This window comes from Carassius carassius, chromosome 37 (assembly GCF_963082965.1).
Source record: "Carassius carassius chromosome 37, fCarCar2.1, whole genome shotgun sequence".
Taxonomy (NCBI): domain Eukaryota; kingdom Metazoa; phylum Chordata; class Actinopteri; order Cypriniformes; family Cyprinidae; genus Carassius; species Carassius carassius.
The window spans coordinates 3,375,851-3,390,245 of record NC_081791.1 but is presented as its reverse complement, the minus strand read 5'-3'; the positions used below and the strand labels follow the sequence as shown (position 1 = coordinate 3,390,245).

The 14,395-nt window shown below is 38.6% G+C and overlaps 2 protein-coding genes across 2 annotated transcripts; one reads left to right on the top strand and one right to left on the bottom strand.

The window, feature by feature from the left end:
* Positions 1 to 4,831: 4,831 nt before the first annotated feature.
* Positions 4,832 to 5,709, bottom strand: LOC132118642 (uncharacterized). Its single transcript, XM_059528615.1, has 2 exons — positions 5,142 to 5,709; positions 4,832 to 5,058 (listed from the first exon to the last, which is right to left on the bottom strand). Exons 1-2 carry the CDS (start codon positions 5,707 to 5,709, stop codon positions 4,832 to 4,834), a joined length of 795 nt encoding a protein of 264 aa, XP_059384598.1.
* Positions 5,710 to 11,047: 5,338 nt separating this feature from the next.
* Positions 11,048 to 13,750, top strand: si:ch211-10d23.5 (uncharacterized protein LOC556599 homolog). Its single transcript, XM_059528614.1, has 5 exons — positions 11,048 to 11,079; positions 11,281 to 11,433; positions 11,515 to 11,637; positions 11,867 to 11,893; positions 12,975 to 13,750. Exons 1-5 carry the CDS (start codon positions 11,070 to 11,072, stop codon positions 13,748 to 13,750), a joined length of 1,089 nt encoding a protein of 362 aa, XP_059384597.1. The 5' UTR covers positions 11,048 to 11,069.
* The last annotated feature ends 645 nt before the right edge of the window (positions 13,751 to 14,395 follow it).

Here is a 14,395-nt window from a genome sequence, read left to right as displayed (position 1 = left end):
ACCTTCCTTAAGCGTAAAGGAGCAACTTTATTTAAAGTGCTAGAAAAGAGAGAGTCCATAGTTTCTGTTACATCATCAAGTTGTTCTGAGGTTTTGGATATGCTAAGGAATTTGGATACATCAGGAAGATAACTTAAAAAGCAGTCTTTTGTGTTAGAAGTGATGGTTCTTCCATACTTGTAACAAGAAGTAGAATTTACAATTTTGGCTATATGAATTTTGCAAAGAACTAAATAATGATCTGAGATATCATCACTTGGCTGAATAATTTCAACACCATCAACATCAATTCCATGTGACAGTATTAAATCTAGAGTATGATTTCGACAATGAGTAGGTCCTGAAACGTGTTGTCTAACACCAATAGAGTTCACTTCATCAAGCACAGTGAGTAATGGCTTCTCCTGCTATTGTTATTTGCACCTCTTGCCACATGTACAGTTTATCTATCTCTGTCGCAGATGAGGGATTCACATGTGATAAATGCAGGGAAATAGTTAGGCTGACAGAGAAGATTTCAGAATTAGAGACACGCATCCAAACTTTAATTGAGGACAGTAAGAATGTTAGGGCTCTAGATACGGCTTTGGATGCGTCTAGCTCAGAGATTCCTGTACATTGTTCGGTTCCGGCAACAGAGCCCCTGCAGCAGGGCAACTGGGTTACAGTGAGGCAGCGTAGTCGTGGGTCAAAACACCGCTCTCCTGTTCCGATCAAAACATTAAACAGGTTCTCCCCACTCAGTGATGCACCCACTGAGAAACCTGATGAAAGTGCTCTAGTTATTGGTGATTCTATTGTACGGAACGTGAATATAGAGACACCAGCCACCATAGTCAAATGTTTACCGGGAGCCAGAGCGCCTGACATCTTGGCAAATTTAAAAGTGCTGGCTAATGCTAAACGTAAATACAGTAAGATTGTTATTCGTGCCGGCGCTAATGATGTTCGACTTCGCCAGTCGGAGATCACTAAAAATAACATTAAAGAGGTGTGTGAACCCGAACTAGAAAATACTAAAAATGTCCATACCAAGTTAAGATTAACAATTTAATTGAGGTTCAACAAATAAAAAACAGATGCAATATGGATAAACAAATGATAAAGCTTGGCTTATTGAATATCAGATCCCTTTCTACGAAAACACTTTTTGTAAATAATATGATCACTGATCATAATATAGATGTACTCTGTTTGACAGAAACCTGGCTAAAACCTGATGATTACATTATTTTAAATGAGTCCAACCCCCATGATTACTGTTATAAACATGAGCCGCGTCTAAAAGGCAAAGGGGGAGGTGTTGCTTCAATTTATAACAACGTTTTCAGGATTTCTCAGAGTGCAGGCTTCAAGTATAACTCGTTTGAAGTAATGGTGCTTCATATAACATTATCCAGAGAAACAAATGTTAATGATAAATCCCCTGTTAAGTTTGTACTGGCTACTGTATACAGGCCACCAGGGCACCATACAGACTTTATTAAAGAGTTTGGTGATTTTACATCCGAGTTAGTTCTGGCTGCAGATAAAGTTGTAATAGTTGGTGACTTTAATATCCATGTTGATAATGAAAAAGATGCATTGGGATCAGCATTTATAGACATTCTGAACTCTATTGGGGTTAGACAACACGTTTCAGGACCTACTCATTGTCGAAATCAAACTCTAGATTTAATACTGTCACATGGAATTGATGTTGATAGTGTTGAAATTATTCAGCCAAGTGATGATATCTCAGATCATTATTTAGTTCTGTGCAAACTTCATATAGCAAAAATTGTAAATTCTACTTCTTGTTACAACTATGGAAGAACCATCACTTCTACCACAAAAGACTGATTTTTAAGTTATCTTCCTGATGTATCCAAATTCCTTAGCATATCCAAAACCTCAGAACAACTTGATTATGTAACAGAAACTATGGACTCTCTCTTTTCTAGCACTTTAAATACAGTTGCTCCTTTATGCTTAAGGAAGGTTAAGGAAAACAGTTTGACACCATGGTATAATGAGCATACTCACACCCTAAAGAGAGCAGCCCGAAAAATGGAGCGCAGCTGGAAGAAAACAAAACTAGAGGTATTTCGTATTGCTTGGCGGGAAAGTAACCTATCCTACAGAAAAGCATTAAAAACTGCTAGATCCGATTACTTTTCTTCTCTTTTAGAAGAAAACAAACATAACCCCAGGTATTTATTCAATACAGTGGCTAAATTAACGAAAAATAAAGCCTCAACAAGTGTTGACATTTCCCAACACCACAGCAGTAATGACTTTATGAACTACTTTACTTCTAAAATCGATACTATTAGAGATAAAATTGCAACCATTCAGCCGTCAGCTACAGTATCACATCAGACAGTGCACTATAGACCCCCTGAGGAACAGTTCCTCTCATTCTCTACTATAGGAGAGGAAGAATTGTATAAACTTATTAAATCATCTAAACCAACAACATGTATGTAAGACCCTATACCATCTAAGCTCCTAAAAGAGGTGCTTCCAGAAGTCATAGATCCTCTTCTGACTATTATTAATTCCTCATTGTCATTAGGATATGTCCCCAAAACCTTCAAACTGGCTGTTATTAAGCCTCTCATCAAAAAACCACAACTTGACCCCAAAGAACTAGTTAATTATAGACCTATCTCGAATCTCCCTTTTCTGTCCAAGATACTAGAAAAGGTGCTATCCTCACAATTATATTCCTTCTTAGAGAAAAAATTGTATATGTGAAGATTTCCAGTCAGGATTTAGACCGCATCATTGTACTGAGACTGCTCTCTTTAGAGTTACAAATGATCTGCTCTTATCATCTGATCGTGGGTGTATCTATCTATTAGTTTTATTGGATCTTAGTGCTGCGTTTGACACAATTGACCACAACATTCTTTTGCATAGACTTGAACACTTTTTTGGTATCAATGGAAGTGCATTAGCATGGTTTAAATCGTACTTATATGACTGCCATCAGTTCGTAGCAGTGAATGAAGATGTATCATATCGATCACAAGTGCAGTATGGAGTACCTCAAGGCTCAGTAGTAGGGCCGCTACTCTTCACGCTTTATATGTTACCCTTGGGAGATATCATCAGGAAACATGGTGTTAGCTTTCACTGTTATGCTGATGATACTCAGCTCTATATTTCTTCGCGGCCCGGTGAAACACACCAATTTGAAAAACTAATGGAATGCATAGTCGATATAAAAAACTGGATGACGAGTAATTTCTTACTGCTAAATTCTGAAAAACAGAGGTGTTAATTATAGGACCTAAAAACTCTGCTTGTAATAACCTAGAACACTGTTTAAGACTTGATGGTTGCTCTGTCAATTCTTCGTCATCAGTTAGGAACCTAGGTGTGCTATTTGATCGCAATCTTTCCTTAGAAAGCCACGTTTCTAGCATTTGTAAAACTGCATTTTTCCATCTCAAAAATATATCTAAATTACGGCCTATGCTCTCAATGTCAAATGCAGAAATGTTAATCCATGCATTTATGACCTCAAGGTTAGATTATTGTAATGCTTTATTGGGTGGTTGTTTTGCACGCTTAGTAAACAAACTACAGCTAGTCCAAAATGCAGAAGCAAGAGTTCTTACTAGAACCAGGAAGTATGACCACATTAGCCCGGTCCTGTCAACACTGCACTGGCTCCCTATCAAACATCGTATAGATTTTAAAATATTGCTTATTACTTATAAAGCCCTGAATGGTTTAGCACCTCAGTATTTGAATGAGCTCCTTTTACATTATAATCCTCTACGTCCGCAACGTTCTCAAAACTCAGGCAATTTGATAATACCTAGAATATCAAAATCAACTGTGGGCGGCAGATCCTTTTCCTATTTGGCGCCTAAACTCTGGAATAACCTACCTAACATTGTTCGGGAGGCAGACACACTCTTGCAGTTTAAATCTAGATTAAAGACCCATCTCTTTAACCTGGCTTACACATAACATACTAATATGCTTTTAATATCCAAATCCGTTAAAGGATTTTTAGGCTGCATTAATTAGGTAAACCGGAAACACTTTCCATAACACCCTATGTACTTGCTACATCATTAGAAGAATGGCATCTACGCTAATATTTCTCTGTTTCTCTCTTATTCCGAGGTCATCGTAGCCACCAGATCCAGTCTGTATCCAGATCAGAGGGTCACTGCAGTCACCCGGATCCAGTACGTATCCAGACCAGATGGTGGATCAGCACCTAGAAAGGACCTCTACATCCCTGAAAGACAGCGGAGACCAGGACAACTAGAGCCCCAGATACAGATCCCCTGTAAAGACCTTCTCAGAGGTCTCAGAGGACCACCAGGACAAGACCACAGGAAACAGATGATTCTTCTGCACAATCTGACTTTGCTGCAGCCTGGAATTGAACTACTGGTTTCGTCTGGTCAGAGGAGAACTGGCCCCCCAACTGAGCCTGGTTTCTCCCAAGGTTTTTTTTCTCCATTCTGTCACCGATGGAGTTTCGGTTCCTTGCCGCTGTCACCTCTGGCTTGCTTAGTTGGGTTCACTTCATCTATAGCGATATCGTTGACTTGATTGCAAATAAATGCACAGACACTATTTAACTGAACCGAGATGACATCACTGAATTCAATGATGAAATGCCTTTAACTGTCATTTTGCATTATTGACACTGTTTTCCTAATGAATGTTGTTCAGTTGCTTTGACGCAATGTATTTTGTTTAAAGCGCTATATAAATAAAGGTGACTTGACTTGACTCTAAAAATTATAACAATATTAGCCAAATCCACTGATATAAGTATGCATATTACACAAGTTGTTTTCCCCTAGATCTAGTTTTGTTAACCAAAGCGAAATTTTTTCATAAAACAGTTCTGATTCTGAGTTGCCAAGACCTCATGTTCTTGGAGATAGCTGGTCCTGGCTGAGCCCTTTCCTTGAATTTTGAGATCCTGAGCATTACTAGAGGTAGACGGCTTGTCCTGGCTGAGCATTCTCTCTAGCCTCTCTGATTTATTGATCAAGGGAACCTCTCTCTCCCTGACCTCAGTGTAATTCATCGTATCTTCTTTATGTGTAATAAAATATAAGCAAACATTAACAGTTAACTAGCAATGTTAATATACAAAGTAAAAAAAAAACATTACTTACCATGGTCTCCATAGCATGGTTTTGTTTGGTGGGGATAACACTGTCTGTGTATTGAAGGGGGGCCTCTCTCAGCCACCCCACTATCTGCAGCCACTCTACTGTAGTCATGTTCTTTCAGAACCATCTCTGTGTCATTGATGACCTGGGGACTCTCCTGGGAGGCATATGCACTGAACTGCAGTAGGAAGGTGTCAAGATCTTGCTCACAGTTGGTCTTTTCAGAGTTGTTGAACATCAGTCCTGTGGCCACGGCCCGATATTCACATTCAAACTGGAGAGAATCAGGATTGTCACGATTACCGCCACGAGCTGAAACAAACATACACACCACCATGTCGTAAGCATATAGATCTTCCAGAACAGCCCAGGTGATTTCATCTCCATCCAATGCAAAGCCGCGGTTGTGCCAGTTGTTGCGTGTGTTTTTAATCAAATGAGGTGGATCCCACAGGCAAAACACTTTGATATTATCAACCTCAAAGTATGGCTGCTCCTTTGTCACCCCAAGGCGAGCAAGCATTGCACGATTACCAGCACCCTGGTCACAAGTGAAGACTATGCACTCCATTCCAGCCTTCCTCAGCTCACGAATTCCCTCAAGCAGCAATGACTGAAGCCGGGAATGTGGTATGGGCCCACTTGTGAAGCAATATCCAAACAGTTGCTTCCACTTCCGGAAAAGGCCTCTTTATATAAATGCTGAGGCATAGTTGGCCACAAATGGACTACGATGACTTTTTCCAAGATCCTCAAAGCCTTTAACTCAATCTGCAGAATCATCATAATGGACTGCCTGTTTGAGGGACATCTCGTCGGTGATGATGGCACATACCTTGTTTCCTGGGCGTCATGGTCTCCAATCACTTCTTTACAGTGGACAGAATGCTTTCATTAAAACCAGGTTTGAAATCAAGAGACTTAATGACCTTCTGGAGTGTGCAGACAGATGGCATCGAAAATACTTTGCAGAGTAGCCGATAACACTCAGGACTGGCATGCAGGAGAAACAAGAAAAAGGCTTTGTCTTGAACGGTCCAACGGAAACCATTAGCCTTGCGCTGGCACATCTGTAACTGAGTGCTGAAAAAAGCATAAGACTTGGCTGGTAAGAGTCTCTTCAGTTCATTCATCACATCCATCTTGCTGGTCTTCTGGCGAGTGAGGTGCCTTACTTTTGCCTTCAGCTTGCATATCTGTGACTTCAGAGACCTGATATTCATAGAATGTTTTTTAGTAGCGCCTGTCAGGTCTGGTTGCATTGGTGGTGGTAATAAAGGTCCTGCGACAGCATTATTATCTGGTGATGATGGTGGCGACGAAGGACCTGCGACAGCATCATCATCAGGAAAGCTATGTTCCTTAAAGAATGGACCAGTGGTGTGACTCTGTTTCCCTGTAAAAAATAAAAAGCACAATATTTGTAACTTATGTCCTAATTGAATAATTTTACAGCAAAAAAAAAAAAAAACATTAAATTATTCAACAAGATGTTGATAGTATTTGATGGACATTATGACTGAGAATAAGCAGGGCTTGACTGGTAATCTGGCATTCCGGGCAAATGCCCGGTGGGCCGACGCACTTTGGGGCCGGTCAATATAATATGATTTTGGTTTTTTGTTTGTTTTTTTTATTGGCCAACGACCAGCCCATAAAGCAGGGACAGCGGCCCATTAGTTTATTTTCCATACTGACACTGGGCTGGCCCAATCATCTCTTAACAGGCTCCACCCCTCCCCCTCTGTTTCTTGTGTCAGATGCAGTCAGTGGCTCAGACACAGAAATCTGGGTTTAGGATGGAGAAACAAAAGCCCAAAGGGGTTGTGGAGAAGTTGCGGGCCAAAAAAAAAAATTCTAGTGGTTGATGCCTCAACATGTGCAAAAATAACCGACATGTTTAGTGATGTAGCTTCCGTTTCCAAGCCTACAGTACCTGACGACATTTTGCAAAAACATGTGAACATAGCACATGGAGGTGACTAGCCATGGCAGCGCCGGCGGCACCCAGTCAGAGGAGCAGGCGTCTGGTAATGAAGTCAAGGAGGGACAGAGTGAGCAGGAGAGTGTAATAGAAATGGTAAGCATGGTAGCTACATGATTAACAGTGAGGGAGTGTTAATCAGGGCGGGTGCAGGAGGATAGTGTGATGATTTAACGTGACCTAAATTATTGAATAATTAGACAACACAATCGTTGTCGCTAATATAAAGTCTGTCAGATTGTCACCTACTGCACTAGCCACTCAGTCAGCTAAAGTCAAATAACACAGCATAAGCTATTTTGCATTGTTTTTTGTAGCTAGGTTAGCAGAGTTAACTTATTCAATTGCAAATTCGGCTGACTATTCTAATGTTAACCCTTTAAAACCCATAGTGGCCGTACGTTAAGTAAAAAACTTAAAAGGATGCCATTTGATTAATTTAGTTATTACTCAAAATAGGTGCGTCAAAGCGCCCACAAATAGTTACACATTGGAAGAGAGGTAGCTAACGTATGATATTTGGGGATTAATACCTGCCTTGAATTTTGAAAGCTGTATATTTTTGTTTAGCTGTATATTCAACGAAGTAGATATTTTCTCATGTTTCTAATGAATTTCCAATATCATTAATATGCAATATTAACGGTGAGTGAATAATATGAATATCATATATATTATTAGGACGTTTTGTGTGAGTAATTTGGTAGTATAGTTTGTTTTTTCTTTTTTTATGGGAAGTATCTAAACAATGAGAGGTAAATGTTGTTTGGTGTCATATTAAAGAGGGGTTTTTGCTCTTTAAAACAAAGTAGCCTATACTTGCAATTGTAAACTAGTTTATCTGCTGTCTGGTTCACTGAAAAAAAATAACTTTTTAGAATTAGCAGTATTCTGCATCCACATTCTATTTGGTTCTAAAGGATTAACTAGCTTTTATAACATGGAGCACATTGTCCATCTAGAAATCCTGCTCTTCAAGAATACAGGACTATATAACCAAAATGGATCCTTGCTAAGAGTACTTTTAATAACTCTTCCAAATAATTGTAATCATCTGTCTCTCTGTCCTTATGTATAGTCAAGTCAGGTTGAGTTAGCAGTGGAGGAGAGCACCTTTGATCACCAGGGAGTCAGTCAAGAGAGAATGAGTACACTGGTCCATGGCACTTAGTTCTCAGCTTTGTAGGGGTTTGGGGGAATGGAACAAGGGTAGTGTACTGGTTGGTTATGTCCGATCGACTGTGGTGGGCCGGTCTGAGCAAAAATGCCAGGGCCCTTTTTTTGTCCCAGTCCAGCCCTGAGAATAAGTCAACCTGTAACATAATATAGACTTTATTACCAAATTACGTTTCTTTGGTGGCAACTCCTGGCGTGTCTTTGGTGGTTTTCTCTTGTGCACTATGTCCAGTGGTGGCGGTGGGTTAGGGGCATTAACCATAGTGGGCACTGCATTCCAGTTCAGTCCTGCATGGCTGTTTTTATAATAAAAAAATTTTATGTTTATAAAGTACATTTCAATATCAGTATTCTATGATTATACTATTACTATATTTTAATTATACATACACGTCTGATGGCCTTTTAAACTGGCTGGGGTGGAAATGTGCACTGCACACGCTGTAGCTCTGATGGAGCTGCTGGAGCTTATCCCTGTCAATGTCAACACCTTCAAAATGTTGTACATAATTTCATTCATTTCACTTTTTGGAGGTGCACCTAACTAACTGTCGGTAACGTTAACTTTAACTTTGCTGGAGCTGAAGAAACTTCAACGGGATCATAAATCGGATTATCATAAAGTTGTCAGTGTGGATATTGCACATATGTGCTCTTTTTATGTGTTTATTAGAGGTTGAATTAAAAATCAAATACTGCCAAATCACCAATACTACCTCTGAATAGGATGTCTACTTCATAAATTGTATGAAAATTATGGAAATACATGGTTCAGATCACTCAAAACATATATGAAAATAGAGGAGCCCTTATATGGTCAGTAAGAAAGCTTGCCTTTCCATCTAGTGAAAAAGTTTTGGTACTATGCCCAAATAAATTTTTTGAGATATCAACCTAAAATGTGAAACACAACTTGTTCAGATTTTTTGCTTTCATTTTCTTGCAGTTATATAGTAAAATATATTTTGTAATAAATATATTTTATATAGAATATAAATAATTATATTTTTTAATTTGTACATTTTAATAAACTTAAACTTACATAACTTTTTTTCTCTCACTTTTATAATTTATTTCACTTCAACAATAACCTAGCAAATGTCTTCTTTAAAACAAGACCAACCATAAGTCTATATTCCAAAGCATTCTTGAATTACAACCATTTAAGTTTGGATAGTGATTTTCATGTTTATGCGAAAAAAGGGTGACAGTTAAAGGGTTAATTTAGTGATAACAATGAATTAATAAAGCGGTCATTTGCCAGGTCAGGTGTTCATATATCTCTGAAAATATGCGATTTAAAAAGCACATTTCGAGTCTTGACCCAATTTTGACCAAATACATAACGTTAGCACACTGTTACTGCGGTCATGGGATAGCATACATTAACGTTACAGCACCTGTTATCGTTGACGTTAGCTCACTTTAACGTTAATAAAACACTTTTCTATTTTACCTCTCTGAATCTTTGGGGAATCTATGAAATGCTAGTTGCTTGGTTGTACACTGATAGTTGTTACAGTTGATGGCAGAACACTGTTATCTTTGTTTCCAATTTATAGACATAATGTTAATGCTGTGTATACGGTAGTTCTGCCAACGGTAAAGCCGTTGGTTAAGTCCAAAATGGCGGCAGCGCGATAGCAGCGCCATCTAGCGATTGTTGTCAAAACTGCAACGGAGTTTCGCCTCTTGTTACTTCTATACTATTTGACTGCAATATAAAGTAATTTTGAGTATTATTGCTATTAGTATTATTTTCTAAAATTAGGTACATGTAATATAAAATTACATATGGCAATGTTTTTGCAACAGCTCCAAGTCTCACGCGCAGTGTAGGCTATACGTCACTGTCCGAATCCGTTCACTTATTTATTTGTTCACTCCTTCCTGATATAGTGAACTCAACTGCCATACACTATATAGGGATTAGTGAATGAGTGAATGAGTGAGCGATTTCAGACACAGCACTGGCATCCCATATGAAAGGGAAAGAATACAGCTAAAAGAGGAATTAAAAACTGCTGGCATTTATTCTATGACATTACATAATATGTTAAACAGTTGTCATAAAGGTAATAAAGCTCTTATTAATTATTTGAAAAGAATAAATGTATATTATAAATTATAGTTTATTTTTATTTTTTTAATTAGCGTTTCCTTGATATCGTCGCCTCACACTCCATTCCACTAGGTGGCGGAATATGCACCAAGAGCTGGTTTGCCGACCGCCATAAAACATCAAAAGAAGAAGAAGCAGAAGACTCAGCGTCGCTCAGCTGTTCACTTGTTTTTGTTATCGCTTGTTTTTATTTTTTATGTATATTTATATATATATATATATATATATATATATATATATATTTCAAACTGCAGTTGGTCGATGCTCTTAAAACTGCGGTGTCATCTTTAGAGAACCTGCATCGAGAGGTTTGACTGATCTCCATCCACACATCTGCTCGTGGCAAGCGAGTAACTCAGATATATCTTTGTTTATATGGTTCTAGTAAACGGTTTAAAGGATATAACTATTACCCAAACCTCCAGGATAATCATAGTGTACATCAAGTAACGTTACACTTGATTCGTCTTTCGTTTAGTTTCGTTATTAATTTTTGGATGGTCAGTGTTGTTAATAACCGAATCTGCATAGTTTTACTGTATAGTAACAATAGTAGTATGTTGTTGTAATTTTTCAGAGCACATAAATAGTATTTAGTACTTACTAAATGCCTTTTAATTGTATTTTCAGGCTCTGGAAGTGAATAGTCATGACCGCTGGTGAGTTTAATGCTTTGTGTTATAATATAAATGTTACTTAGGTTCTCTCAGGCAAAGTGCTGAATTGTGATTTCTGGGTAAAGTAGGGTCTGTGGTTAGCATCACTTTACTGTTCTGCAGCATCAGTGAAACACTCATAACTATCAGAACATATTCCTCTAGAGGTTCGATCTCTCAGCTTGTGTTTGACGTGTCTTACAGAGCGAGCGTTTGTGTTCGAGGATGAAGATGAGCTGTTCAGCGTGATGAAGGATATGGACTGTCTCTACTGTAGGATTCCAGTCACTGCGTCTAAACATCACCTCAAAAAGAAACATCTCAGATTCGCTATTTATTATAAAGACTCTGGCATTGGTAACTGTTTCTTCAAACACATCTAGCACCCAATGTTATTGTCCAGCCGCTCTGATGTGTAGTGTTGTGTGTTCTGGACAGGGAAGTTCTCCATCCCCTGTTACTGCTCTGATGGAGGCCATGGCAGGAGTCACTGGCACTGCCCCATGTGTCTAAAAATACTGCACCGCACACAGAATTACAAAATCCACATCACCAACCACGGTTTGTGTCTGTCTCAGTACATTTCTTATTGAGTGGTATTCTTATCAGATCTGAATGGGGCTGTATAGTCATTTTTCCTAGTTGTGCAGTTTTTACATTCACAGAAATGTACACAGTTTACACATGCTTATTTATTATTATTATTATTAGCATGAACATGTTCATTTGAGCTCATCCAAGGTGATTCTTGTTAATGAATATCCTTATATTCTGATCTCATTGACTGCAGGTGTTGAGATGACAGACAAATCTTCAGGTGAGCAATGGCATTTCATCACTTTTCAATCGCACTCATCCATGGTGTCCCACACCGCAGCAGTCATCACAGACTGTTGTGTAAAGATGTAGACACCTGTACTGTTTCCCAAAGGAAGTTCAGTAGCTCCTGTAGGAGAACACACTGTCTGGAATCTGCCGTGAGGGCATTGCATCTTGCAAGTGACTTCTGAGCTGTGTGTACTGCACTACATTATTGATAACAGACAGGGGACCTTTTATGCTATTGTTACCACTCTTAAATATATAATTTCATATTATATCTGTATTTGTGTGTGCCATCTGAACAGGGTGGCTTCTATTTCAAAACTAGTGCTGTCAAACGTTTAATCACATCCAAAATAAAAACTTTGTGTACTGTGTATACTTATGTACACACACACACAAACACACATGCATGTATATGATTAAGAAAAAAGTTGTTTCAATTTAAAATATGTATTTATAATATAAATCATATGAATATAAATATATACATGTCAATATTTTCGAAATATATGCTGTATGAGTGTATTTATACAGACATAATAAATATGCACACACACATATATTGTGTACACAAAAGCATTTATTGTGGATGCAGTTAATCACGATCCGTATGTTTGCGTGAGGTTTTTTTTGGTTTGTTTGTTAAATCCTAACACATTTTGCCCAATGTATATTGCATATTTAAATTTGCCAACACACATCATATACTATATGATTTATTCTTTTTCACTTGGTACCATCCTTGAATCATCAGTAATTATCAGTAAAATTGAAAATGAGTACATTTATTGGTTACAGTTTATTTTAATCTGTCCTTGTTACAGTGTAATTACACATTTAAGTACTGAGTAATGTTTATTAGCTACATGTACTTACTATATGGTTAGGGTTATTAAGGTTTGGCTTAGGGTTACTTGCATGTATTTATTCATAAGTTTAGTATGCAAGGACACCTTAAAATAAAGTGTTAATATAACTGAAATAATATTTTATATAGTACTTGATTTGTGTACTTCGTCCACCTCTGGTCACTGATGGAAACAGCCATATGTCAAAGTTTTCTCCTCTTCCAGCTGAGCTACAGCCTACAGCAGTCCCATTAGAGATCCCACGCACGGACATCCAAGACAAGACACCAGGCAACAAGTTAGCGTGCCAGAAGTGTGGGACCATCTTTACCACCACATCAAATTTGAGACGGCATGAGAGGCTACAGCACGGCCAAGAACAGCAGCCCATTTTATGCATAGATCCCAAAAATGCAATCTATGTCACACCCAAATATCTGCACGGACCCAGAGTGCCCATTCATATCCGCAAATCCTTCACCTTGCAGATTCTGCTGTGTGAGCTGGAGGAATGCTGGGATTTCATGAAAGCGCTGGCCCAGAGCGGGAATCCTGGGAGGGAATGCCGTCACCTCGTGAGAACGAATTACGCTCAGCACTACGTCCCTCCTCCACCGCTGAGTGTCATCTCTCTGGAGGAGATGAGCCACAAACACCTCCTGTCTGCATCCGAGAAACACGAGTGCCAGGAGATGAACTCCAGGGCAGCTGTACAGGGGGTGGATTGTGTCTACCCTGTTTTTTGGGGCGAGCATGACCTTTCAGAGAGATGTGTCTTCTTTTCTGTGTACACCGACCTTGAGGACAAATGGTGTCAGTTTGGGAGGACACGGGTCTCGTTTGACACCAAGTGTGGCAGCTGGAAGTGTCTGTGTCAGCACAAAAGAAGCCGCTGCGTCCACAAGTGTTTGTCCATGTGGTGGCTCTTCCAGGAGCATCCTGAACTGTTGCAGAAGGCCCTAGATGTCCACGCGGACATGGATGGAGAGGACGTGCTTTAAATGACCTCTGCTACACTCAACATCAGTCAGATATTCTCTCGTTTTCTGTCTTTACTCAATAAAAACACTGGACGTAACCCTTATTTTGGCTTGTAATTTGTTAACTTTTTTGTTAAGTGCATCTTATCTATGTTTGAACAGCTGAGATAACAACTGTCTAGATGTACAGGATCCCACTTATTACGTGGCAAAAAATATTTGTTTTTACCATATATGTTGAAATGAATGCGTTGGATAAGTGTTTTCAGTCAACGATAGCGACTGGCCAATCAGAATCAAGTATTCCACAGAGCCGTGTAATAAATAATAATAAAGAAATTAAAGAAATACTGGCTTATGATGCCCAAGTGGTGTGCATAGCATTTTTCAGAAGTCAGAAAGAGCTTTAATCACCAAGTAGGCTGTTTACACACACAAGGAATTTGAGTTGGCACAGGAGCTTCCAGGAGAAAGTAGCACAGACATCGTGCATATAAGAAAAACTGATAATTAAATAATGCTCTATATATAGAAGTAGAAATATAGTTATGTTAATTATATTAGTTATATTACTAAAATAATTAAAAGCTATATTAAAAGATATTAAAAAACCTAATTATAAAATGACTCTTATAGCAGAGATGTGCCATTTGCGATACACTGTCA

Coding starts and splice junctions, on each gene's coding strand:
- si:ch211-10d23.5 (XM_059528614.1), top strand. Junction 11,434..11,514: donor TTATAAAGACTCTGGCATTG/GTAACTGTTTCT, acceptor TGTTCTGGACAG/GGAAGTTCTCCATCCCCTGT. Junction 11,638..11,866: donor AATCCACATCACCAACCACG/GTTTGTGTCTGT, acceptor CATTGACTGCAG/GTGTTGAGATGACAGACAAA.
- LOC132118642 (XM_059528615.1), bottom strand. CDS start 5,709: ATGGAGTGCATAGTCTTCACTTGTGACCAGGGTGCTGGTAATCGTGCA. Junction 5,059..5,141: donor ACCATGCTATGGAGACCATG/GTAAGTAATGTT, acceptor TTACACATAAAG/AAGATACGATGAATTACACT.